Source organism: Thalassophryne amazonica, chromosome 22 (assembly GCF_902500255.1).
Source record: "Thalassophryne amazonica chromosome 22, fThaAma1.1, whole genome shotgun sequence".
In the NCBI taxonomy this organism is placed as follows: Eukaryota; Metazoa; Chordata; class Actinopteri; order Batrachoidiformes; family Batrachoididae; genus Thalassophryne; species Thalassophryne amazonica.
The window spans coordinates 7,522,899-7,550,451 of record NC_047124.1 but is presented as its reverse complement, the minus strand read 5'-3'; the positions used below and the strand labels follow the sequence as shown (position 1 = coordinate 7,550,451).

Genomic DNA, 27,553 nt, shown 5'->3' with positions numbered 1-27,553 from the left:
GTGTTATTTGTATGTGGACGCCTGTGGAGAGGAATCCTGCACAGGTCGTTTTTTTTTTTTTAATCACTAATGTCACCAGCTCCAATTATAAATAATCACTCTGAATGTCATCTGTCTAATCCGAGCTGACGTCACGATTACATGCTAACCACAGCCGACGAGCCGCAGCTACCTAAATAGAACGTATGCAGAAAACTACATTTTCTTAAAATTCTGTGATCAGTTTCTGATTACTGTCTATATTGTTTGCAAACAAGAAAAAAATGTTGTTGTATCTGGAAGCCTTTCTGATGATGCGCTCGTAGAGAGGAGGCCATACCAGGACCAGTGCAAAGATAACAACCAACCATATAAAACAGTCTGAGACCTGTTCCTCCAACGTGGATTACAGTGTTAGCCAGATTAATATGTTGATATTCTGGCATTATCCAGGATCTTTCAGTTCTCCGAAATAGATAGGTCAATATTCTGACGTGATCCCAGATCTTTTCGGTTCTCAGAAACAGATTATAGATAGGTTGATATACCGACGTGATCCCAGATCTTTCGGTCCTCAGAAACACATGCTAGATAGGTTGATATACTGACGTGATCCCAGATCTTTCGGTCCTCAGAAACAGATAATAGATAGGTCCATATTCTCGCATAATCCCAGATCTTTCAGTCCTCAGAAACAGATAACAGATAGGTCCATATTCTCGCATAATCCCAGATCTTTCGGTCCTCAGAAACAGATAACAGATAGGTCCATATTCTCGCATAATCCCAGATCTTTCGGTCCTCAGAAACAGATAACAGATAGGTCCATATTCTCGCATAATCCCAGATCTTTCGGTCCTCAGAAATAGATAATAGATAGGTCCATATTATCACGTAATCCCAGATCTTTCGGTCCTGAGAAACAGATAATAGATAGGTCCATATTCTCGCATAATCCCAGATCTTTCGGTCCTGAGAAACAGATAATAGATAGGTCGATATACTGACGTGATCCAAGATCTTTCGGTCCTCAGAAACACATGCCAGATAGGTCGATATTCTTGTGTGATCCCAGATCTTTCGGTTCTCCGAGAGACATGCCAGATAGGTCGATGGTCTGGCATGATCACAGATCTTTCGGTTCTCCAAAACAGATGCTAGATAGGTCGATATTCTTGCGTGATCCCAGATCTTTCAGTTCTCTGAAACAGATGCTAGATAGGTCGATATTCTGTCATGATCCCAGATCTTTCGGTTCTTTGGTACATATGCAGTACAGTTTGGGAGCAGGTGAGCTGGATGTAAACAGGATCAAAAGATGGAGGTAAAAGGCACCGTCTTAGAAACTCTGCCCAACCAGCGGCTGTGCTGTTCTTGTGTGAGCACAGTCATCTCAGATGATTATCTCCAGCGCATCTAATCAATGCCTCACCTGTATTTGAAGAACCAATTTAACTAGAGTAACAGATCCTGGCTCTCCCAATTCATCTGGCATCTTTGGTCCAGACGTGTACGACTATCGTAATGCATCACTAGAGCATCCACAATGTTTATGTTTTGTATTGTGTTTGGTTGAGCCAAACGATCGCTTGTCAAAGCTCACGGGCGTCTCGTTTGTTTACACCACAAAACTACTTCGACATTAAAAAAAAATTAAACAGGCATAAGGATTACACCGCGCCATTTCCTTTGCAGCCAGCCCGCGGTTGCTCTAGTGTGTGTATGCGAGTGCACACGTTCACAGTGACGTCAGCTCGGACGCCCCGACCCGATGCAGGATTCTTCCCAGGTGGTGATGTCATGTGTTCTACTGTGCTGTGTTTTTGTCCTCTGCATATGCCCTTTGACCCGAGGGGGGGCTGGGGCCAGTTCATCATCTGACCGTGATGCTTTAACACTATTGGCTTACAGTGGTGCTGCTCTTCTTCTTTAACACTGCTTGCCCCTCCTACCGGACCTCTACTACCAAACCTGCCGCCGCTCCGTCTCTTGGCCTCCGCCCCGTGCAGCCGTCAGGCAATGTATGGGTGACCCATGAGGAGATGGAGACCCTGGCAGCCCCCTCCAAAACGGTCAGTCCTTTTCTTTTACCGTCAACTCATATATCTGTGTGTGTGTGTGTGCACGCGCGTCGCACTGACTGAAAGTCTGCAAGTGGCAGATTTAACTGCAACTTTGATTGTTGTAATTTTGTGATGTTTTGTTGTGTGTTTCTATAGAGTGATGTTGTTAATCATTTATATAAATGTATATGAAATAAAAATAAATTATTACAGGTTCAGGTTTTACGTGTAAATTATAAAAGTTGGTTTTGTTACAGTTGACGATCCAACTGTTGAGTTAAAAATGAACCAAATTCAAACATTAAAGTAGTTTTGACATTATTTTGTTAAGAATGTAAAGGATCAAAAGCATCGTTATGCATGAACATCTTTTAACGTCTAGAGTTCTTTGTTTCGTGACTATTTTAGCACAGTTAAAGAATCTGTTATGAAAGAAAGAGAAAACGACAGATTTTCGGAATGCTTTATCTGGAAAGGTAGTACAGAGTGCAAACTAGCACAGCTGTTTTAAGTAATGAATGAAAAAGTGTGAAGGAAATGTTTTGCTCTGTGTTTTAAATTATTGTAAGCTATTTGTTAGCTAGCTAGCTATTGCACTGTCGTGGCAAATCTTGGCCGATTTCCTCAAGCGCCTCCTCATCTGGCAACGTTCCCTCCATGAGTCCTCCAGTGCAGGCTCACCACTCAGCAAAAGTTGGGAAAAGTTGTTTTTTTGTTTTGTTTTGTTTTTTTTAAATAAAGGAGCTTGATGAGCTCCAGCCACCTCGGCCCCGCCCACACTCGGCTACAGATGCCCCATGGTGAACGCTGTCAACGCACCTCCTTCAACTTTCGATATTCCTGCCGTGCTGTCTGTGAAAACTGCTGCCTGGAGTTGACTGCGAGGTATCCGGCTTCGTCTCAGTCCAGTCGAGCATCCAAAAATTTGAATCATGTTCAAAATTAGCACATTTCCCCCAAAACACAAATCATGCTGGGGTGCAAAAAAAAAAGGTCTGGAAAAAAGCGTTAAAAGGCCTTTTTTGTTTTGTTTTGGGGGGGTATACTTAAATAGGGAAGAATGTTATGAAATTTGTTGACATAGCAACGCACAATTTTATGACTTTCACATCCGTTACCGCTCTCAGTGGTCCTGCTGAAATACGGTTTGTACGTTATGTCATCATCCTGTTGAAAATGAGAAGTCTGTGGGACGGCGAGATCACAGCAGGACCATCGAAAGCGGTAACGGATGTGACAGGAAATGCCACAGAATGGAAATGCAGTGGATCAGTCTTGTTACTTGTGCGGATGTTAGCTTTAAATTTTAGGTGCTGTGGAAATAATCTAGTTCTAAATATCCTTTAAAAACTGAAATTCTCGATCCGGCTCCAAGTCCGGCTATAAAACAAGTCGTCTTTTTTCACTGTAATTTTCTCACAAGTATATTTTCTCACAGAAATCGGATTCTGAAGAAGGCAGCTGGGCGCAGGTAACGTCGAAACAGAATTACAGAATGAACTGCACGTGGGCGTTTAGAGGGAAAACTCACGAGCCTCATTTTGTCTCAGACTCTAGCTTACGGCGACATGAACCACGAGTGGATAGGGAACGAGTGGCTGCCCAGTCTCGGACTACCTCAGTACCGCAGCTACTTCATGGAGTGCCTGGTGGACGCCCGCATGCTGGACCATCTCACCAAGAAGGACCTGAGGGTGCACCTGAAAATGGTGGACAGCTTTCACAGGTGACGCTCGGCACGTGGGGTACCGCAACCAGGCACCAAGCCCTACGTGATTTCCTCCGCCTAACCACACCCCAAAAGCCATCATCCACAGCCAGCGTTTCTAGGCTAATGCTAATGGAAATGCTCGCCGGCCCAACATTAACCTCGTCTGGAGTGCCCGTAACATTCAACTCCACTGAACTAAGAAGCTGTTCTTGCTTACGGACACGACTCTCTAGACAGCCGCCCTATCTGCCAGCATCACGTAGGAGTAATGTAAAGTGTAAAGTAGTGTACTTTGTGCACCAGAAAATTCAAGTGTAGCCAAGCTAGCATGAGCTAATCGCTAACAAAAAATGCTAACCACTCCCAAGATTCACACAGGAGTAAAATAATGAGCTACAATTTACAGATTCACAGCAGTTACACTGAAAAGCTAAAAGAAGCTTTAGACTGGTAAAAGTAATAAAAGAAACTATTACAGCAAAAAAGAAAAAAAAAACGTGTAGCCAAGCTAGCGTGAGCTAATCGCTAACAAAATGCTAACCACTCCCAAGATTCACACAGGAGTAAAATAATTAGCTACAATTTACAGATTCACAGTAGTTACACTGAAAAGCTAAAAGAAGCTTTAGACTGGTAAAAGTAATAAAAGAAACTATTACAGCAAAAAAGAAAAAAAACGTGTAGCCAAGCTAGTGTGAGTTAATTGCTAACAAAAATGCTAACCACTCCCAAGATTCACACAGGAGTAAAATAATGAGCTACAATTTACAGATTCACAGCAGTTACACTGAAAAGCTAAAAGAAGCTTTAGACTGGTGAAAGTAATAAAATAAACTATTACAGCAAAAAAGCAACAAAAAAAGTGTAGCCAAGCTAGTGTGAGCTAATCGCTAACAAAAATGCTAACCACTCCCAAGATTCACACAGGAGTAAAATAATGAGCTACAATTTACAGATTCACAGCAGTTACACTGAAAAGCTAAAAGAAGCTTTAGACTGGTAAAAGTAATAAAAGAAACTATTACAGCAAAAAAGAAAAAAAAAACGTGTAGCCAAGCTAGCGTGAGCTAATTGCTAACAAAAATGCTAACCACTCCCAAGATTCACACAGGAGTAAAATAATGAGCTACAAATCACAGATTCACAGCAGTTACACTGAAAAGCTAAAAGAAGCATTAGACTGGTAAAAGTAATAAAAGAAACTATTACAGCAAAAAAGAAAAAAAAACGTGTAGCCAAGCTAGCGTGAGTTAATTGCTAACAAAAATGCTAACCACTCCCAAGATTCACACAGGAGTAAAATAATGAGCTACAATTTACAGATTCACAGCAGTTACACTGAAAAGCTAAAAGAAGCTTTAGACTGGTGAAAGTAATAAAAGAAACTATTACAGCAAAAAAGCAACAAAAAAAGTGTAGCCAAGCTAGTGTGAGCTAATCGCTAACAAAAATGCTAACCACTCCCAAGATTCACACAGGAGTAAAATAATGAGCTACAAATCACAGATTCACAGCAGTTACACTGAAAAGCTAAAAGAAGCATTAGACTGGTAAAAGTAATAAAAGAAACTATTACAGCAAAAAAGACAAAAGAACGTGTAGCCAAGCTAGCGTGAGCTATATGCTAATGAAAATGCTAACCACTCCTAAGATTCACAACAGGAATTTTAGATCAGATTCAACAGCGATGCACTTAAAAAACTAAAAGAAGTGTTAAACAGAAATAGACTAAACAAATACAACCTTGTAGTGATTAGAAGAGTGTTATTCAACACGCACTTCGTTGGAAGCAAGTTGCCAGATCTGTGAAGCAGCGTCAGCAGCACAACAGCCATCTGCTGAACCAGGGGAGAACAAGACAAGACACAAAGACGCAAAGTTGCAGAGATTTTGGAAGCCCTACAAGTACTTGTAATCGTGACGCGTTTGTGTGTACATTTTCCAAACAGAACAAGTTTACAATATGGCATCATGTGTCTGAAGAAGCTCAACTACGACCGGAAAGAACTGGAGAGGCGGCGGGAACAAAGCCAGCACGAAATGAGAGGTACAAAAAAAAAAAAATGTAACAAACGAGCCACGAGGTTCAGAGTTTTAACGTGGTGTCTGTGTTTCTGCAGACGTGCTGGTGTGGAGTAACGAGCGCGTTATCCGCTGGCTGCAGAGTATAGGCTTGAGGGACCACGCTAACATCCTGCTGGAGAGCGGCGTGCACGGCGCTCTGGTCGCCTTGGATGACAACTTTGACTACAGCAGCCTGGCGCTGCTCCTCCAGATACCGACACAAAATACTCAGGTGCTGCACCAACGACAACCCAAAATACAAGATAGCAGGAGCAGTGCCATGGCACCCGCATGATAAGAGGTCGTTTTAGAAACCTCTGCAGCAAGCTAATGTAGGTCACAAGGGGAAAAAAAGAATTGTTATATTTGTGCAGCAATTCTCAAAGTGTGGACTGCAGACTGCATGTGAGCTTTCATTAAAGGTTATTTGATGTTAACTAAAACCTATTTAATTTTAATTTTATCCATCGATTTTCTATACCAGCTTACTCCAGTTAAGAGTTCCGGGGGTGGGGGGGAGAGATACCAGCAGTCATGGGGCGCAAGGTGGGGTACACAAATTTTTTTTTTCATAATTAACCAAAATATTTGATTATTTTAGAAAATGCAATCAGATGTAATAATCATAGCCACAGGATTTACAGTTTTTTTCCATTGGTTTGACCTACATTAACATCTACTACTATAAGCAACAGGTTGGTCGTCGTCGTGTCACAAGGATCTTGAAATGGAGCAGTGTCTCCACCCGGTGGATATTTGTTATTAATGCAGGTACAACAGAATTTTGCAAAGGGCCCCAGTTTTATATCTGGAAATCAAAAATTTTAGGATTGTGTTGATGCAAACTGTGATTAACGATTTTAGTGGGCAACGGAACATTTTCAGATTTGAAAGTCGGATGTGGCGTTTTTAAGTTTGGTGATGGCTGCCGTAGCATTTTGGCTTATATTTCATCCAGGAGCTAAAAATTAATTTAAATATTAATTTTGAAAATGTTACTTTCATTTATTCATGATACAAAACTGGAAGAATATCACTCTATAGTACTTCTAAATTTTTTTGCACTTGCTTTTATATTCAGGAAAATATTTAAAATTCTTTTTCAAACAACAGCATGTGCCAGTTTTTCGCCGTTGTTAGTACACCAGGAATTTTCTTTTATTTCTTGTCTTGAACTAATTCACATAAACTGAAACTGTGAGACACCAATGACAAAAGGATCACAATGATGAGAATCTCTCCAATTCCGCCTGCCTTCCGCGTCTTTTTAGACTGTTTGGTCCCCCCTCCAATTTCGCTGTCAAACCATTTCCATGACGCCCACGCCGTTTGTCCGATCTCACTCCACCTTCAAAGGAAAATTAACTTTTCCTGCGTTTCTGACGACGAGCAGAAATATCATCCACCAGCAGCTTTGATCCTAAAATAGAAGGTATATTTGTGTCTGCCTTCAGAAGCGGGTCCAATCTAAATCAGAACATGCAGATTTGCCAACTGTCAGTCTGGCAGGTCGCCCTGCGAAGGCTCACTGCTCAGCTCCTCTGTACGCCAGTAAAACGGATCTGTGGTGCAAATAACGTTAACGTGTCAGCAGCTGCTGCCGCGTTGCTAAATTTATCTTCCTCTGCAAGTGTGGACTCAGAGTGTGATGTCATTCTTTTTCTCTCTCTCAGGCACGTCAGCTTCTGGAGCGAGAGTACAATAATCTGCTGGCGCTCGGCACCGACAGGAGGCTGGATGAGGTGAGCAGCAGCCGACGCCCAACACCAAGAACGGAAACGCCACCGTGAACAAAGCACGATACCGATGTTAGCTCAAGGAAATGCCGCTTATAACAAATATTAACTTTTGAAATGAACAAACTGGTTTAGTTCATACTGTTGAGTGTAAAATGACAAACTCAAACTCACCGATTGGTCCTATAAACGCAGCGTACTGGATGCTAGCGCAGGCTAACGAGTTTGAGAACTCTCATTTTTGGGAAATGAAGGATCCTAAATATTGCTTACCACAACAGAAGGTGAGGCAGCATGAATTCCTGTCAACAAAGACCCAAAAATAAGAAGGGAAACATTAACGTGTATGGCGATTGCGTTATGCAGTCTGCAGCCTCACCACCAGATGTCGCTAAATCCTACACACTGTAGCTTTAGTTATAATGAACATGAGGCCAACAGTGTGTTTAAATATGGCACAAATATGGTTTAAATATGTAGTTTGTAAAGATGTGTGCTAATCATTTAGCTAGTTGCCTGACACAGGCTTCAGATGGTGACCACCTGATGCAATTCCCATGGCGACCACCTGATGCCATTCCCAGGGCGACCACCTGATGCCATTCCCAGGGCGACCACCTGATGCCATTCCCAGGGCGACCACATGATGCCATTCCCAGGACGACCACATGATGCCATTCCCAGGACGACCACCTAATGGCATTCCCATGGTGACCACCTAATGCCATTCCCAGGGCGACCACCTGATGCCGTTCCCAGGGCGACCACTTGATGCCGTTCCCATGGCGACCACCTGATGCAGTTCCCAGGGCGACCACGTGATGCAATTCCCAGGGCGGCCACGTGATGCAATTCCCATGGCGACCACGTGATGCAATTCCCAGGGCGACCACCTGATGCAATTCCCAGGGCGACCACGTGATGCAATTCCCAGGGCGACCACGTGATGCAATTCCCATGTCGACCACCTGATGCCATTCCCAGGGCGACTACGTGATGCAATTCCCAGGGCGACCACCTGATGCAATTCCCATGGCGACCACCTGATGCCATTCCCAGGACGTCCACGTGATGCAGTTCCATCAGCTGCACTGAGTTTGTACCGCACATGAACCAGTGCTAAAATGGATGCTTTAAATAAGTCATCTGAAGAGAACTCCTTGGTTTCTGAGTTGTGGTTGATTTTTTTTTTTTTTTTTTTTTTTTTTTTGCTATTTTCTGACCATTTAGAAGCAAAACAACTGAAATATTGAGGTTTTTTTTCCCCTGTCAGTGCGACGACAAAGACTTCAGAGGTCCGTCATGGCGGAGGCAGTTCCCGCCACGGGACGTGCACGGTATCAGTATGATGCCCGGATCAGCAGAGACTCTCCCTGCTGGATTCCGGCTCACCGCCAGTGGTCACCCCCGGAGACTGCCCCCTGAAGGTATGCGCCTGTAACTGCTGATGCTGTAATTCACCTGCAGCAGTTCAGCCCACAAATGGGCTAATAACGCTTTAAAGGTCCTATAAATGATTTAATGTCGTGCTGGAGCCCTTTAGCCACTCCTCCCCAAACCCCAGCTCTGAGTCAACTTCGACCCCCCCCCCCAAAAAATTCTCCATTTGACTTTAGTTCCGTCACGTTCTTCTTCAAAAGTCATTTTAGCCTCTGAACGTAGTCTCTTGGTGAGATGAATTTCTGGAACTTCGCTACGCTACATGCACAGTGCTACGTGGGCGGGGCTACCGTGGGACTCACATGCACTAAATGTGCTCAAGGATCGGTACAGCTGTGAAAACGAGGAATCAAAAAGCTCAGATTGCAACACACACAGAGGGAGAGCTGCTTCAACAATTAAAATGTCATTTATCAGACCTTTAAGGCTTCGTACATCAACTGTCATGTTTGATGTTTTCTGCCGTGTTCAAAAGCAAACGCACTCCCGCTAGCTGACCATGTGGGAGGGGCATTCTGACCTATTATCTCTCGTTCTGTCTGACCGTGGCGTCTGCTCTGCAGTCCTGTATGAGGCATTGGACGACAGTCCTGATGACATGTATCTGGACTGGTTTCAAGGTCAGCTATGCCCCCACTGAAGGTCCCGGGCTTGTTGGCCTTGTGTGTCTTTTCTTGGCACATGGTTCCTGCTGTACGTCTCCTCCTCTGTAAGGCGCCTGTATACTGCAAAAGTTGACTGACTCACAGAAACTTAGTGTTTTCTGCTTCTGATTCCCTCACCTGGCAGCAACGATAACCAGGACTGAGATTTGGCTCATTTCACAACTTCTGCTGTTATTGGTTTCTGTATGTTGCTGACACTGAAACCAAAACAGCCATTAGCACACCTGTTTACAATAGAATGTAATGTAACAGAGAGCTCCCCCTAGTGGCACACGATACAATTGGAACACGTTTCCAAAAATTCTTGCAATCCAACATGACCAAACACATTGTAAAATGAAAAAAAAAGTATCATAACAGCAAATAAATAAAATTTTAAAGTGTAAACATTGATTTATTTGTCAAACTCCTTCGACTCGAGTGTCAATTTGACGTCTTCCTGCTCTGTAATAAACGACTGGTTACGGTTCTGTAAATGATTTCAAGTATTTTGACCTGATCTAAATGGAAAACTGCAGATTGAAAGTCTTTGCTGAAGTAAAACTTCTAAGAGATGCACTTTCATGGACAAATCCATAATTTTGTGACTATTATCGTGTGGCGTTCACAGACATTAAGGATTTTTTTTGTCTTCCATCTTTTGAACTATACTGGCACCTTCTGTCTCAGCTCTCAGACTCTCGGGCCGGTTGTGTTTTGTAGTTCAGTGTGCTCACCCTGGTGTTGACCTCTTGGGGTCAGGTCGTGGGTTCGGTTCCCATGCTCGTTGGCCCCTGAAGTAACGCCATCAAGTTTCTGCGTGGACGGTTCAGAGGACACCGTCTGAAACAGTTTGTGCAGATTTTAGCCAGTGCTCTCCCACTAACACATGGCGTGTCTGTGTGTCCCGGTCTGTCTGTCCGCTCAAACTAAAATTCCGTTTGACTCCTGAGACTCACTTCTGGAACTGTGCAGGGGGGAAAAAAAAGAAGCGGTTATTTTCACTTGGCTGCAGATGTTTATTGTTGTAGCACGTTCCGATGTGCATCCATGGATACGCGAGGCACCTGGCGCTCACTGAAACGTGTTTGTCTCGCTGTCGCCCCCTACAGTTGGCCCGTCTGCAGTGCAGCGGCTGGACAGCTCCACGGTGAGAACCTACTCATGCTGAGAGGAGGAAGCGAGGGATCGTAAACTGTACGCTGTATGTAACACACAGACCCGCCGCTCCTTTAAGTACACAAACAGAGACGAGATAAAACTTCACGTGCGCCGCTGGTTCGCTGCCAACACTGCAGCTTTTTGACGAGGGGAAAGCAGCAAACTGCCGTCCTACTGATTGATGTCCAAAACCTACGTTAAACTATGTGCGGCGTTGAAACGGTCACCTAACATCAGCACATTTATTCACGTTATAAATTTAGCTGCACGAACAACAAACTATTTTAAGTCAGCGTCGCCATATTATGATGGATTAGTTACGAAAAAGGATTCAGGAGGAGTTTTAGAAGATTTTACCGCACTGATTTGTAACTTCAGACAGGAATGTGACTATTTTATACAAATATTAGTCTGTAGATGTTTTTTTTTAATAATTAAGCTGTTATACGTTGTATTTAGTCTTTACAAGAAATAAAAAAAACCCCCACCAATAATAAACTATGCACAAAATGACAAGATTTAAAGTATTTTGTTGCGAGCTTTTAAAAAAGTAAACTGGTTTACGGTTATCTTTCCTGTTAATCTGATTTTAACTCATTTATGCTTTTAAAATACCAAAGATTTTCACTGTAGAATCTAAACAGGTTCTGAGTAAATAAATTTAAAATAGTTACAGGAGTCTTAGTTACTTCATAAATGACAACAAAAGCTTTTTGTTGTAAACGACAATGTGTTCAAACTTAATCACACGAGACAGCGCACTCTAACCATGCATCGCTACAACAACGCAACAACCGCCGTCTGTTTACAAACTTCGATTCGCGGATATTTAAATCAAAATATGCGAAGAGAATAATCAAAGCTGAAAGTAATCTTCAGAATACGAACCCTCAACGTGAAAACTTACAGCAGATAACAAACCCACAGGTCCATAAGTATTTGGACAGATGAAATGTGTTAGTCAACACAAAGCATCACTTTTACAACCAGTTTTCAACATGTCTCCATCCTGACTTGACAGTAACCGTTATGCTCATTTTGTCCAAATACTTATGGGTTCTGAAAGTTTATTTCACCTCTAATGTGTTGAGTACAGAGGGAAATTTAAAAACAAAATGAGGATTTAGTAGTTTCATAATGCTTAAAAACAAAGCATTTGCTGATCCTACAGTGCCTCCTACAGGTTGTTTCTACTTCTTTCATCATCTTATTTTGAAATCTAGTCCCCAGTGTAAAACATAAATTAAGATTCTGCAGAGTGCAGACGTTTTCCTGCAGGTACAGTCGACTTCAGGTTCAAGTTAAAAAATAAAAGTAAGTATTTGTCCCCAACAGGTGTCATGTGCCGGATTTTATTTCAATAATAATATGAAATATTGGCTCTAAATTCCATCTACCCAGCGATGCTACGAGCACATCAGCAGTTCTGGAAGTACGCGATTGTTTCTACTGTCGCGGTCTCTGCCAGAGGTTCGTCGTGAAGAAATGTGGACGGAACAACAGCGTCCACCAAAGGTTTCTGTCTTCATGATGTGGAGAAAATAAATTCTGATCGCGACAAAAAAAATAGCACTTACGAATTTTTTGTTTTTCCGATTTTTTGTGACATCGTATCGCTCCCTGCAAAGTGTTAACACTATGATGCAACAAACAGGTTCAGGAACTACTATTACTTATTAAGTTAGAGTTGTCAACGTATAAAAAAATTTGAAAAGTTTGTTCACATCAGCTTGTACTTTTCCTGGGGGGATGTTTGTGCTAAAACTCAAATATCGCGGTGTAGCTTAGCTAGCTGATGTTTGTCGCTCTGTTTTTGAACCTTGGGCCTATTTTGTTCTTTTTGGGTTTGTGACAAAACAATTTTATTATTTGCATCATGTTTGTATTAGAATGTAGTTCATCACTTAAAAACCTAATCTGGGACAAGAACTGCATATTAGCTATGGCTAAACGTCCTGTGTACGTTGCATCTTTTATTGAAATGTAGCAAATGCGTAGCCGCTGAGCTGAGAATATTAAAACCGTCACGAGATCAACAGCTACACACCGTAACTCTACGGTCGCATTAGCTACAAGCAACAGAGATGAGTTGCCATTTTCAATAAGAGTAGACGTTTTGCAGTGACAAGAGACAGCAGTCGCTATCCCGCTAACCAGGCGGGGCCAAAATAGACAAAGTCTATTCTACACAAATGGTGAGCTATGGCGACATTGTGACTGGAAATCTGAATGAATAGGCAGCGTGACGTCAGTTGGTTGTTCGTCGAACAAAGTCATCCAAGATAGTGAAATATGCTCTGAATTGGCTTATTTCAGAATAAATTTGTTACTCATATTTTGTAAAAGTTGGGGGAAAAACTGTTTTTGTAACCAGATAACACCTCAGAAGTAATTTACAAGACATTTTAGGGAGATGTTAGCATGCACGCTCTGGGAACGCCATCAAGCGAGAAAGCTAACTGCTTGTCGTCAATATTTGTAGCTAATGTGACCATAGGGTGAAAGTACAGAACAAGAGGTTATTGATGAGTGAAGGGTTTTTCTTGCTTACCAACAAAGTAGTGAAGTTTTGTGTTTTTTTAACAAAGTTGTGGCTGAATATTTTGATCATTTTGAATGCGCGGATAAACCCCAGGTTCAAAAATGTAAACTTCCCCTTTATTTATTTATTTTTTTTTTTTTGAGGGGAGGGGGGGACTCAACTTTCTTTCAGCTTTTTCTTGTGTTTATTCACACTTTTTGAAAATATTCCAGTCGTATTCCGAGCCTGTGTTTGTGCTTCCCTCCAGGCACAGTTTTGAGACGAGGCGGACTAGCGGAGCTGCTCAACGTGGAACAAAAACCCTTCTGATGAAAATGCACTGCCAAGTAGCCCCACCTCTAAAAGAACATAGGCACCAGATGTTGGCGCCGCGCCTTCCGGCAGGCCGCCCCATCATCACCATTTCTACCTTTTACATGTACAGTAACTTGTTGAAGCATAACGTACAAGAGGTGTGCAGGTTATCTGTAAATGAATATAAATAAATACACCTTTGTTTTATAAATATATACACAGGTCTATGTATAAAAATATTCAGATTTTGTGAGAAACAAAAAGAAGTGTCCCTGCCACCTCATTTAGTGGACCATAGATTAATATGCTGCTCTTTAAAAAACAAAAAGTCGACATATTACCCTCGACGATCATTTTGTATATATGGTTTTATTTTTTCATTGTGATGATGATGATGAAGAACCTGTGCTGCTTTATAGAGGAAGAGACTGGATGTTGTGTGAAAACCTGCCCTCTAGTGGTGCACAAAAACCACTGCATTTCCCTTTCTGACGGACACGCTGTCAATGAAAGGAGCATTTTAACCGGAAAGCAACAAGAAGCACTTTGATACAACCGCAACAACTCAACGGACTATCCAGTAGCCAAGGACAAACCGAAATGACCACATCGCACAAACGTGTCCTGTCGGAGAATAAAAGAGGGGACAAAAAAGAACATAATTTGTAGAAAGCGTCACACTCTTTGTACTGTACCTTTTTGTCGGACTCGACGGCCAATCACAGGACGAGTCTGCACTCAGCCGAGCTAGCCTTCTCCCGCTCCGAGCTAACAACTAAAAGACAGGATACTTTAGCTTGTAACGAGTGTGCGATCACGCCAGAGTGACTTTACGAAAAAAAAAAGAAACCCCGTTGCTTGCTGTGACTCATATTGGTGTAACTGTTGACTCATCGTTTCCATCGGCGTTCCAGCTGTCAGAGTTCTTTCTGGTGGACGACTCCAACAAATTTTTTTTTTTTTTTTTTTACTTTTTCGATTTGCACGGACAATGACTCATTTTAATTTGTGTCCTTTTTATTTTTATTTATTTCTACTTGTACTTTGATCAGAACTAAGTGGTGAGGAAACAAATTTTCATTGTCAATAAAAGGAAAAAAAAAGTTGATCGACTTGTCTGCACTGTTTTGTAGAAACAGAAGTTGTACTTTGCTGATTTACATCATTAATTGTAAAAGTAAAAGAAAAAGTTCATTATACAGCGAAGAGTTGCAATACAAAAAAAATCTGATTTCTGCAGAATTACAAACTGGACCACATAACGTTGCTTCAGTTCATTCCAGTACGCCACTAAAAGTTGCTTTGTTGATTCATTACAATAATATTTTAGCGTAATTAATGCGGCCGAGCAACTTGCCTGGATGCATATTTCCAGGTGGTGTGTTCATGTGCATCATTAAAAAGAACTCATAAATCCTGGAAAAAAAAAATCATAAATCCTATATAGGCCCTGATGCCCGTTGGTGCTGGACATCATGTACCGATTCTGTAGGGTGAAGTGGATGAGACTCGATAACTCACCCTAGACGTGACGCCAGTCCAACAGAGGTTACTTAACCAGCTTAGGCCGATACCATTTACAGCTGGGTGGTCTGAGACGACGCGGATTGTCTTGTCCGAGGTCAGACAGGTAGCACGAGTGGGATTCAAACCCACATAGTGGCAGGCCAGCTCCTTATCCACTGAACTACCTGTGCCACAGGATATGTGAGGGATATAAACACAAATAAATAAATACAAATACTGTGAACACATCAAGAAATTTATGTAAACAAAAACTTGCTCTGCCGTATTAATTACCTCTAAAATTCTAAATATTAGGGGAAAAGAAAAACGTTTCTGTGACGTTGGAGTTGAATGTGAGGCTCGTTTGTGATTTTACCGCAGCACTTGAACGCCTCACTTGGAAATGTATCCAAGCGTGTTCTGCTACAATTTTAATGATGGGTCACCTTTAACCCTGAAGGATTAAAGCATCAGAAAGTTGACTTTTAACAATTTACGGGAATGAACTGAATGCAGTGGTGGCGCAGGAAGGGTCAAATCATTTCACAGTTTTGGTTGTTAGTTTGGAAAATAAGTACAGTTAGCTGAACGTGTGCACAGAATCTCTGGACTTTGTTCTTCAGGTGCTTTTTGTTTGTTTGTTTTTTCGGAGTGTCAGTCCGTGTGAGCTCTCAGAGTTTTTCCTATCTGCCGCTCGATGTCTTGGAACACGGCCGGGTCCTCGATGGTTGGTGAGATCTGGAGGGAAAAAGATTCATTTATTTGCATAACATAATGCTGCATTCTGTGACATTTGTTTCTATGAACTCAGGTATGACATAAATGAGACACATTTCCAGCCGTCTGGTGTTTCTGGTTCATCTGATCAGGAAACAAACTACAAAGACATGAAACCCTGAACTCAGGCGTCGGTTCCACTAAATGACAGCCGACTCACAAACTCATCTTTACCGTCTCATAAGTCCAAGTGAGAGAAACTATAAAGGAACTTGTTAGAATGCACTTTAATATTAGAAATGTATTTTATAATCTATGCCAATCAGACTTAAATTTTTTTTTTTTTTTGAAAAATATTGTTGACCACAGCGGCTCATGTTCATATACATAAACACATATCCAGTGTTGCTTTATTATTATTATTAACTTTTAAGTATGCCCCATAAAATTAGTGTAATACTGAAACAACATATGATGCAAAATTAGAAAAGAAAAAATTATCTTAAAAGTTTTTAAATGGTATGTGACCTATTTTTAAAAAATTCCTTTTTTTTAAGGTATTGCTGATTCTTTGGTGTAATATTTAAATATCCATGCATGCATTAAAAAATATCTGAATTCTTTAAAAGTATGCTCCATAATTTAGTGTAATCGTGAACCATCCTATTGTACAAAATCTTTATTTTTTATAAAAGGTATGTCTCATATTTTAGTGTATCTTTAAACATCCTATTGTGTATTTTTTTTAAAGATCTTACATGTTTAAAGGTATGTTCCATACTTTAATGTCATCTGTGAACACTGTTTTGTGTATTATTTAATCTAATATTTTTTTAAGATATACCACATAATTTAGTGTCATCTTTGAACATCTTATTGTAAATAATAATAATAATAATAATAAAATAGTGCATTATTTAATGATGAGCCCAAATTTGCACCAAAGTTGTCACCAAGTTTTAAAAATGTTTTCAAAAGTAAAAACATACAATTTATTATTCATTATTTGGTGGCAAGATGGCGCCTGTGTGTTTGGCATGCCGTCAGCCCTGTGTTTACCGCTCGTCGAGTTTTTTGCTATTTGTTGCTGTGTTTTTGCTCTGTGTGTTCTGCCGGGACACCTCTGCCTTGCTTGTGTATGGTCGTCAGTCTCTCTTGGACATTAATGCTCTTTGTGAGCCCCTGCTGTCATCTGGGTCCGGACTGGGAGGGCCCCGCCCTGCTCTGCCACCTGTGCTCACGGACGTCCCGCTCCACCTGCTCCGTTTTCCTTGCGCTCCTCTCCGGAGGAGGCGCTTTAGAAGGCACGGAAAGCGGAGCAGCCTTCACTAGAGGGTCTGATCCTCGCCTCCTGTGAGATGGATGATATTTTTGGGCGTGGGAGCGTGTGCTGCGCATGAGAGGCTGCTGGATTCGTCCTGTTGCTCCTGAACTGTCCTCTCTGATGACCGGACCGGCTCCGCTAAAGCTGTGCCCGTTTGTGCCGCAGCTTCCTGCTGCTGCCTCTTGCCGGGCTGCGGAGTTTTTACGCCGGTGCTGTCGTCTGCAGGCTCGCAGATGTGGCGTTTCACCTGAGCTCCTCCGGCCGCTGAAACACGCTGCGTCACTGGCTGCTGAGGAGCTGAACTTCCGCATGACTTCGTTAAAATCAGCTGATCCCACCGAGATCCTTAGTTTGGGTCTCATTAACATCAGGTCATTGTCTCTGAAGTCATTGCTGGTGAATGACTTAATTGTGGATCATCGCCTGGATATGCTTGGATTATGTGAAACCTGGATTAAATCCACAGCTGTCCTTCCTCTGAATGAGGCCTGCCTACTGGAGTACACTTTTAGTCACGTTTCACATGATGTGAGGAAAGGCCGGGGTGTTGCTTTTATTTATAAATCCAGGTTTACTTTAGTAACTGTTGGGGGTCAGAAATATAATTCATTTGAGCATCTGATTCTCCACTATGCCCATGATGCTAAGTACTGCCAAGGTCATAAAACTGGAAATCAGCTATGTTACATTGTCACTGTCTATAGGCCTTCTGGCCCATATTCTGATTTTTTAGATGAATTTGGCGCGTTCATCTCTAGTCTTTAAACTAGTGTAGACAACATTTTGATTATTGGTGACTTTAACATTCATATAAATAAGCCCTCTGATCCCCTTGGTAAATCATTTATGGAAATCATGGATGCACTAGCATTTCGGCAGTTCATTCATGGTTCAACGCATATCAGTGGTAATACTCTGGATTTGGTTCTTGCACGTGGCCTTGCTGTCACAAATATCGACATCCTGCCTCTTGCATGAGCGGTCTCTGACCACTCGCTTATTAGGTTTACAATTACGCTGCCGCGTTTAGTGGAGCAACAACCTTGCCTATCATTGCGGCGACGTATTAAACCTTCAACTTTGACTGAACTCGAAGCGAGACTACCTGAAATCCTAACTTCAATCTTGATGAAATTTCAGTCAGTAGACAGTCTTGCAGATAGCCTGAATTTTAGTGCTAAAAACCACACTTGATAAGACTGCGCCTCCTCTATTAAAGCCACGCCTTCCCAAAGCACAGACACCTTGGTTCAACAGTTATTTGCGTGACCTTAGGCAGAAGGCTAGAGGGTTGGAACGGAAATGATCATAGTTCCAAACTTGAGGTGTTTCACCTTGCGTGGCGTGAAGCTATTTTAGATTATAAGCATGCTTTATTGGCTACGAAGCAGGCGTATTATTCTGAATTGATCAACAAAAACAAGCATAACTCAAAGTTCTTGTTTGATACGGTGGCATTTCTTATTCATGGACAGCCACCTGTTGGTCGTTCTCCTTTTTCAGCACAGGACTTTCTGGACTATTTTGAAAAGAAAATAGAAGATATTAGGTTGAGCACATCTCAGCATACTTTGGTCCAGTCATTGTATTCAGCTACTGAGCTGGGGACTACCACTGAGGTGCTACCTAGATTCACGGAATTTAACAGTATCTCACAAGGTGTGCTGACGAAATTCATGATGTCTACTAGAAGCACAACTTGTTTATTTGATCCTATACCAACAAAATTGTTTAAGGATCTTTGGCCCATTCTTGGGCCGACTGTGCTGGAAATTGTTAACCTTTCTTTAAACTCTGGATCTGTTCCGAATTGTTTTAAATCTGCCATGGTTAAACCACTACTCAAGAAATCTAATCTTGATCCTGGTGTATTGAAAAATTATAGGCCGATATCAAATCTATCATTCTGCTCTAAAATGCTGGAAAAGGTGGTTTCACGGCAGCTTGTGGACTATCTTACTGAGAATGACCTTTTTGAGCCACTGCAGTCTGCTTTTAGAAGACATCACTCCACAGAAACAGCACTTATTAAAGTACTTAATGATCTTCTGCGAGCAGTGGACTCGGATACTACTACAGCACTGGTGTTGTTGGAGCTCAGTGCTGCGTTTGACACAGTTGATCATCATATTCTACTTGATAGGCTAGAAAACATTCGGGATTACTGGAACTGCTCTTGCATGGCTGACGTCTTATCTGTCTGGTCGTTCCCATTGTGTTTTGTGCAATGACACTACCTCTGACTTTAAGGGCATGAAGTTCGGGGTTCCGCAGGGATCCGTTCTGGGTCCCCTGCTTTTTTCCCTGTATATGGCACCCCTTGGGAACATTTTGCGGCGTTTCGGGGTTGCTTTTCATTATGCTGATGATACTCAGTTGTATATGCCGACAGCTGCTGGAAATCCTGTCCACGTAAAATCTTTACAGGACTGTCTTGCAGCAGTGAGAAGTTGGATGTCTAGCAACTTTCTACTTTTGAACTCTGATAAGACTGAAATGATGGTTCTTGGTCCAGCAAGACATCGGCATCAATTTGATCAGCTGGCGCTTAGCCTAGGTTCATGTGTTATACATCATACTGACAAAGTGATGAACCTTGGGGTAATCTTTGATCCTACGTTGTCCTTTGACCTCCACATTAGGGACATTACGAGGACTGCTTTCTTTCATCTGAGAAATATAGCAAAGATTCGCCCCATCCTGTCTATGGCTGATGCTGAGACTCTGATTCATGCGTTTGTCTCTTCTAGATTGGATTATTGTAATGCTTTATTTTTTGGCCTGCCGCAGTCTGGCATTCGAGGACTTCAGTTGGTACAGAATGCTGCTGCCAGACTTTTGACACAAAGTAGAAGGTTTGACCACATTACTCCCATTCTGGCATCCGTTTCTGCCAGATCAGATTTTAAAGTTTTATTGTTGGTTTATAAAATTGTTCATGGACTGGCACCTTCCTACCTGGCGGACTTGGTTAAGCCCTACGTACCTGCGAGGCCTTTGCATTCGCAGGGCGCAGGGCTTCTGTGTGTTCTGAGGATGAACAAAAAGTCTGTGGGGTATAGAGCCTTCTCCTACCGTGGTCCGGCTCTTTGGAACGATCTACCTGCTGTTATTCGGCAGTCTGACACGGAGATTTTTAGACTTTCTTATCATTAATTTTTTTATCTGTTTGTGTTTGCTTTGTAATTTCTTTTTATTCTACTGTGTTTTATCTTTTTACTGTGCTTTTCTTGCTTTTAATTTTGATTTTAGATTAATTTGTGTTGTGAATCATGTGAAGCGCCTTGGGGTGCTATATAAATTAATAAATTGAAATTAAATTGAATTATTAAATGAATGCACCCCTGCCACATTTCTCGATGTAATGTGGAGTTGTGTCAGGAAGGGCATCCGGTGTAAAACCTCTACCAAATCAACATGCAGAACCACATCGGATTTGCTGTGGCGACGTTAAGTAAAACAAAACAAAACAAAAAAAAAAAAAAAACAAGGGAGCAGCCGAAGGGTCTTACTTTTATTTATTTATTTATTTATTAAGTTTAAGAACTTATACCCCCCCCATAAAATTTTTGAAAAATGTGAGTAAAATTACTATGAAAAAAAAAATAGCTAGTGATGCCCCCAAATTAATGTAAAGTCCAAATTTTCATGAAATACTCAAAGCGGAGGCGTTCTAGCCAGTTTGAGAACCAATGTTCTGAGTTTCTTAAAATTTTGTTCCTTTGTTTCCAAGTAGTCACTAGTTCAACATTTTTATTTTTTTGTTTTTTAAATAACTCAGGTGTGTATCGTACCTTATAAGGTTTGCCGTTGACTAGATTCGCCAACGTGGATCGAGGGATTTTCCCTGAGCGCGTCTTGGGCAGAACCTGAACAAAAAACATTCTTCTGAAGGCAGCGACCGGGCCGATCGCCTCCCGGACGAGCTTCACTGCCTCTTTAACGATGTCCTCCTCCTTCCTCTCCACACCTGAAACACACAAATATCACAAGAACAAAAACAGTTGAAAACGGACAACTGCACATTTGTTTATTTGTTTGTTTGTTTTCTCTCTCACCATTCTTGAGGACACACAGAGCCAACGGGACGTGACCCTTCACAGGATCCTCTAAGCCGACCACGGCGCAGTCGCTCACCGCCGGGTGCTGCATCACAGCCTAAACAAAAAACACACACACATTTATACACACAGTCACACCCACAAGCAAGATGAGGACAAGTTCTGCACTCCGTCCTACCTCCTCCAGCGCTCCCGTGGACAGCCTGTGGCCGGCCACGTTGATGACATCATCAGAACGCGACATAATGTAAATGAAACCCTCCTCGTCCATAAAGCCGGCGTCCATGGTGTCATAGTAACCCTGGTGACCAAAAAGGAAATGTGTGTATGTGTCTGTCAGAAACCCTAAACTACTACTCCTGCAATAAAATATTTCAACACAAGAGGGCGACCTCAGCCCACATCATCATGTATGAACTTGCTGCCACTTTGTGTTGCCTCAGATTTTATTTCGACTCTGACTTCACATCCAAAAAAGTAAGTGATTGTGAGGAAACGACCACATAACATACTGGGAACTTGGTGAAGTAAAGCTTCCTGAACAGATCGCGGTTCTGCCACAGTGACAACGCAGCACCAGGTGGTAAAGGAAGCCTTGACGGGGAGGGAAAACAAAAAAGATTTAATTTCTGTGAAGAAATTTCCCATTTACATTATAACCACAAACCAAAAAAAACACAAAGCAAATATTAAAGAGAAGCAGGAGTACAAAGTTACAGTTTTATAAAGGTGAAATTATTAAAACACTCATAGTATGGTATACATAATTTAAATGAACAATTCATGCAGGATAAATATTTTACCGCAGTTAAAGATTGTTCATTAGAATTTTGTAATATAACTCCCAAGGGTTTAGAAGATGCCATTACTGATATTTTATATTTTACATATATATAGATGGATAGCTAATGTGAACACCATAATTTCATGGAGAACATTGTAACCACGGTAGCTACTCAGCTAGCATGTGGTACCAATAAAAAATAAATAAAAATTGTAAAAAGAGTGCATTATTCAGCATCTGTTTTCAGGACAGGTTGTACTTCAATACAGCAGAATTTTATATAAAAAAAGCAGACAAAAAACAGATTATGTATTGCAGCTAGCTATGTGCCGCTAGTTGGAGAGTTGTAGCGTGGGTAATGTTGAGTATATTTTGTGACCAGTGCTGCTGTGCATGTTAAGGGTGCACTCACACTTCTTTTACAGCGCTAATATTTTTAGCAATCCAGTCGGATCTGTCAATGTTTAGGAATATCTGATGCAATTTATCATGTGTTAAAAAAAAAAAAAAAAAAAAAAAAAAACAGTGCCAAGGGCCCTGTGGGTTACCGGTTCAATTAAAGCCCAAGACAAAACGGCCATTTTTGGCATAAAAATGGCTGTCATTTCCAAACAAATATTGGGATGGGAAGAATGTCAATTTCCAATATTCTACCTTTGTTAAATTAAAAGAAAAGTTATTGGACAGTTTTTGAGAAAATTGGATCCAAATACCCAAGTTGTCTGTTTTCAGCAATAAAAATGGCCGCCATTTCCAAATGAACAAATCTATGACCATTTTTTTTACATAAAATTTGTCAATGACCCATATTACGCCCTTGACAAAATTACCTTGAAAATTACTTTTAAGTACTCAAAATAGCTATTTTTGGCATAAAAATGGCCGCCACGTCCAAAGGAATGAATCTACAAATACGATTTTTAGACGGGAACAATGTCAATATTATGCCATATTATGCTCTTGCCAAATTAGAAAAAAGTTAGACAGTTTTTGAGATATCGCAACAAACAGACCACGGCGAGACCGCCGGCGACTACAACATACGGCGCGTCATGACACAGGGTTAGCAGTCTTTTGGCTAGTAACCCCCCCCCCCCCCCCCCCCCGAAAAACACAAAGAAAACACAAAAACACACAGCTGGACAGAGCTAATATATAATAATTCCTAGGCTTTGGCAAAAAAACAAGTTTAAAAAAACAAATGCAGTGAATGAAACCATCTCCACCATGCTAGCACAATACCTCAAAAACAATAAACAGGAATATTATCAATATCTGTTAGTCTGTCAATTACTTTGACAATTAATTGATTGTTTTGTCCCAAACATTTCAGAAAAATTGTGAATATATTGTTTCTCGAAGCCCCAAGGCAATGTCTTCAAATATCTTAATACTTTGAGAGGAGAACAGAAACCAGAAAATGAAAAAGAAGCTAAAAATCAGAGAATTTGGACATTTTATGAAAGGTGACAGAACCAGAACACTGGCTGCTGGGTAATTTGAGACTGCTTTTCTTCTTCTGCCAACAACCTTTGAGCACTTAACACGGCTAAACTTATGGGTGCGCCTTTAAACAAAGACGACAAGAGACCTTTTTCTTCTTTTTTTTTTTTTTTTTGCTAACTTACACGAGGTTAAGTGTCGCAGCTGTTCCTGTCTGTTTAAATCTCTACATTTTGCGATCCCAGAATGCCTTGCACGCACACGGATTCCTTGGAAATGCCCTCACCAGTCAACATGAGCCATTCCAAAGAGCCGGGAAGCGAACTTCGAGAGCGATAACAGACACGCAGCAGGTTGGACGTTAAAGAGCTGCAGCTCTGCATGAAAGCGACTCACCGGCTGTCCGACGCAGAATTACCATGATTAATGGCCCAAATAATGCATTTTAAAATTTGATTAGCACGTCCAAAGTGACATGATGTGGTTTTAAAGGCACGTACGTGTGGAAGCAGTGAGCTTACCTCACCACAATATTTCCCAGGGTTTTCGGCGACACCTCGTTCATGTTATCATCAATCACGGTGACTAACAGAAAGGGAACAGTGCAGCGATATTAAATACTCAGAAAATTTGACTTTATAATAGAAAAACAATACAATAAAAAATAGGCATGATTAGACTTTCTTAAATTCATGAAACGAAACCATAGCAAAAAAAAAACAACATAAAAATGACAATATACCATAAAGTGCTAAGCATTAATGACTTAAAAAAAAAAAATAATAATAACAAAAAAAAAAAAAGAAACATGGTTCTTTACATTTAAAACTGAAATATTGTGGATTTTTCAAGACCATGTTGATCTCATTATTCAGTGATTATTATCTTATGTGTTGTATTTGTATCATCATGTTTTCTGGTTTGGGTCTTCAGCTTGGTGGGTTCAGGGTCTCATCACTGCTTTTTGCAGATGATGTGGTCCTGTTAGCATCATCAGTCTGTGACCTCCAACACTCACTGGGTCGGTTCACAGCCGAGTATGAAGCAGCTGGGATGAGGATCAGCGCCTCTAAATCCGAGGCCGTGGTTCTCAGCAGGAAACCGATGGATTGCGAATAAGGTCTTACCCCAAGTGAAGGAGTTCAAGTACCTCGGGGTCTTGTTCACAAGTGAGGGGACAATGGAGCGTGAGATTGGCCGGAGAATCGGCGCAGCAGGGGCGGTGTTGCATTTGCTCTACTGTACTGTTGTGACGAAAAGGGAGTCAAAAGGCGAAGTTCTCGATCTACTGGTCAATCTTCATTCCTACTCTCAGCTATGGTCATGAGGGTTGGTGTGGTGTAATTGTATCAGAGAACAGCGATGAGCTAATGAAGCATTTTATGTTAACCTGCTAATGCTATGTGGTAGTATACATATATAATCTGTGCACAAGGTTAGATACACATACTTATATATTTTCTGCACAAACATTAGGTAATAGTTCTTACTGAACACACACTTGATATATCCAAATGAAGTTAAACATGTTATTTTATGGAAATACTGGAGGAGTGGGGTACAATTAGTTATACCTAACAGCTAACGTTAGCTTAATTATCTAGCTGGCTGTAGCACCGTTTATCATAGCTTACAAAATAATTGGTTCTTTTCTGTTTGATAACCCACATTAATTCATACTTTTGTCCACATTTATTTTATATGTATTTGTTAATACCGTTATTGTAGGTTTAACTACACTATTATACTTTATACACTAATTACTGTTTTTGTTTATCGTGTTAGCTTACTGGGTACGGTTGGCTTATTAACGGCTAATTTAGCTCTTCTAACTATAACTAGCTTATTTTCATTATTTACAATTTTATTTTACATGGTGTAGATTTTTAATGATTCATCAATTTATGTGTTCTTTTTAAAGATATCAACATATAGTACCTAAGTTCTTAGGTTTCCATTTGATAGCATATAGATTATGCTTTTTTTTCCTATAGTATGCTAGCAGTTACTTTGGATAGATACCAATACACATTACATCATAGCTTCTGTTTCTACAATAAAATAACAGATTTATAGGTTAGCCTACTAGCTATTATTTATTTTTACTACTAGTCTACATACTAAATTTCCTATACTACAATCTTCTCCTGTATTAATATTTAGGTTTTAATACCTACTCCTGTATATTATATAGTACCATATTTATTGTATATGTTGTTTATTACCCTTTATATTTAAATATAAGTTATATATATATGATGTCTTATCTTTCTTATGTCTTATTATTTATTATTATTATACCTTTTTTTTTCCTGAGCCGCTTGGGTGGGTAGGGAGAGTTCCCATGGGATAAAAAAAGCTTTTCAACCTACCATCCCTGGTTCTCAAGACCAGGCACCTAAGTGGCTCTACTCTACTCTTTTCTACTCTTCTATTTTACTCTTCCTTTTTAGATATACCTTACTATACTAGCATAGTTCCACCTTAGAATTAGAATATAATATATAAGATATACCTTACTGAATTTTCATGTTATTTTGCACAAAATACAACTGCCAGAAGATGAATTCAATGTGCATTATAGACATTGTTATGTATTTTGTAAGGGTGTAATTTGAGTAAAGCATTAAATTCTGATATTGGATTAAACACTCGATTAACACGAAGGGTAAATATCCATGATTCAGGGCCTGCTGAATCAGAGACAAAGGCCCTGACCTGGTAAATTTCCATGATATCACCTGCATGTTGACCGAGAGTAACCCCACTGACTGGATGGATTCCAAGAAGTAAGCTTATTTGCATTTTGCCGACTGGGTGGATTCCAAGATGTACATTTATTTGCATTTTTCATAATGAAGTCAGAAACATCTGTTTTGGTTGATGTAAAAACTGTTGACTTGAAAGCCCATTTTTGGGTGGAAACAATGATACCCGAAAATGTATAGAACTGCATGTCACCCTGTTGTCCATGATACAAGCTGGATTTTTTTCTGAAGACTGTGAAGCGTCTCCTTTGCCGGCAAATAAACTGCTGTTTTGATACAACAAGAATTTCTTTGAATCTCTGGATATTTTTCCAAGGCAAAGTTCTGGACGATTGATTGCTGCTACAAAATTTAGACACATTGTCTGGAGCAAGAATGTTGACTGGCTACATTTTCCGCAACACTGAGTCATGACCCATAGAACTAGATCGCGTGTACAAGAGGCTGAAATGAGCTTCCTCAGAAGGGTGGCTGGGGTCTCCCTTCGAGATAGGGCAAGACGCTCGGTCATTCGTGAGGAGCTCGGAATACAGCCGCTGCTTCTTTGCATTGAAAGGAGCCGGCTGAGGTGGTTCGGGCATCTGGTAAAAATGCCCCACTGGGTCCCTCCCTAGCAAGATGTTCCAGGCACGTCCAGCTGGGAGGACCCCAAGGAAGAGATGATGTCTCCACACTGGCCTGGGAATGCCTCGGGATCCCCCTGTCAGAGGTGGTTAACGTGACCCCAGAAAGAAAGTTTGGGGTCTCCTAATAGAGCTGTTGCCTCCGCAACTGGATTCCGGATAAGCAGTTGAAGATGAGTGAGTGTATCTGGTTTGTTCCTTTAATAGATGTTTTTTTTTAACTGACAAACATGAAAAAATCTAGAGAAATCTAGAGAAAACTCTATGAAAAACGCTGGGTTGCCTAACATTTTTTGCATAATGCTAATAATCATTAGCGATGCAATGAAGTTTATCACCACACTCTTACCATTGTAACCTGGAACAGGTTTCCCAGCCTGCCCTGCAGGTGGCCAAAGAGAGTTCCCGAGACCAACACAGGTGCAGCTAATGGCTGAGCCAGTTTCTGTTGAGAAATCCAAAGCTTTACATTAATATTTTTACATAGGAGAGCTGTAAAATTCATTGAAAAAAACACAAGCAAAGTGGATAGCGAAAGGATGCCTCAGGAGTGGAGAAGTAGTACTAGTACCAATGGTTAAGAATAAGGGTGATGTGCAAAGCTGCAATATGGTTTCATGCTGAGAAAGAGCACTACAGATGAAATGTTTGCTGTGAGAGTGCTGGTGAAGAAGTATACAGAAGGTGAGGAGA

The 27,553-nt window shown here is 41.0% G+C and overlaps 2 protein-coding genes across 12 annotated transcripts in view; one reads left to right on the top strand and one right to left on the bottom strand.

Annotated features, from left to right (window-relative positions):
- The window catches only part of ppfia2 (PTPRF interacting protein alpha 2), a 231,197-nt gene extending 216,726 nt beyond the window's left edge, over positions 1-14,471 (top strand). For 5 of the 10 annotated variants that reach the window (XM_034163802.1, XM_034163796.1, XM_034163794.1 and 2 more), the window contains 10 exons: positions 1,989-2,051; positions 3,481-3,513; positions 3,593-3,768; positions 5,703-5,800; positions 5,874-6,049; positions 7,491-7,559; positions 8,827-8,980; positions 9,557-9,613; positions 10,750-10,841; positions 13,588-14,471. In XM_034163802.1, the coding sequence (XP_034019693.1) occupies positions 1,989-2,051; positions 3,481-3,513; positions 3,593-3,768; positions 5,703-5,800; positions 5,874-6,049; positions 7,491-7,559; positions 8,827-8,980; positions 9,557-9,613; positions 10,750-10,808 (885 nt within the window). In that variant the 3' untranslated portion in view covers positions 10,809-10,841; positions 13,588-14,471. The remainder of the gene's footprint in view (positions 1-1,988; positions 2,052-3,480; positions 3,514-3,592; positions 3,769-5,702; positions 5,801-5,873; positions 6,050-7,490; positions 7,560-8,826; positions 8,981-9,556; positions 9,614-10,749; positions 10,842-13,587) is intronic. The other 5 variants (XM_034163798.1, XM_034163797.1, XM_034163801.1 and 2 more) reach the window with 3 other exon arrangements.
- Positions 14,472-15,784: 1,313 nt separating this feature from the next.
- The window catches only part of acss3 (acyl-CoA synthetase short chain family member 3), a 68,759-nt gene continuing 56,990 nt past the window's right edge, over positions 15,785-27,553 (bottom strand). For both annotated transcript variants that reach the window (XM_034163804.1, XM_034163803.1), the window contains 7 exons: positions 27,210-27,305; positions 23,991-24,054; positions 21,755-21,836; positions 21,421-21,543; positions 21,240-21,339; positions 20,976-21,151; positions 15,785-15,878 (listed from right to left, as the gene is read on the bottom strand). In XM_034163804.1, coding sequence (XP_034019695.1) covers positions 15,795-15,878; positions 20,976-21,151; positions 21,240-21,339; positions 21,421-21,543; positions 21,755-21,836; positions 23,991-24,054; positions 27,210-27,305 — 725 coding nt within the window. In that variant the 3' untranslated portion in view covers positions 15,785-15,794. The remainder of the gene's footprint in view (positions 15,879-20,975; positions 21,152-21,239; positions 21,340-21,420; positions 21,544-21,754; positions 21,837-23,990; positions 24,055-27,209; positions 27,306-27,553) is intronic.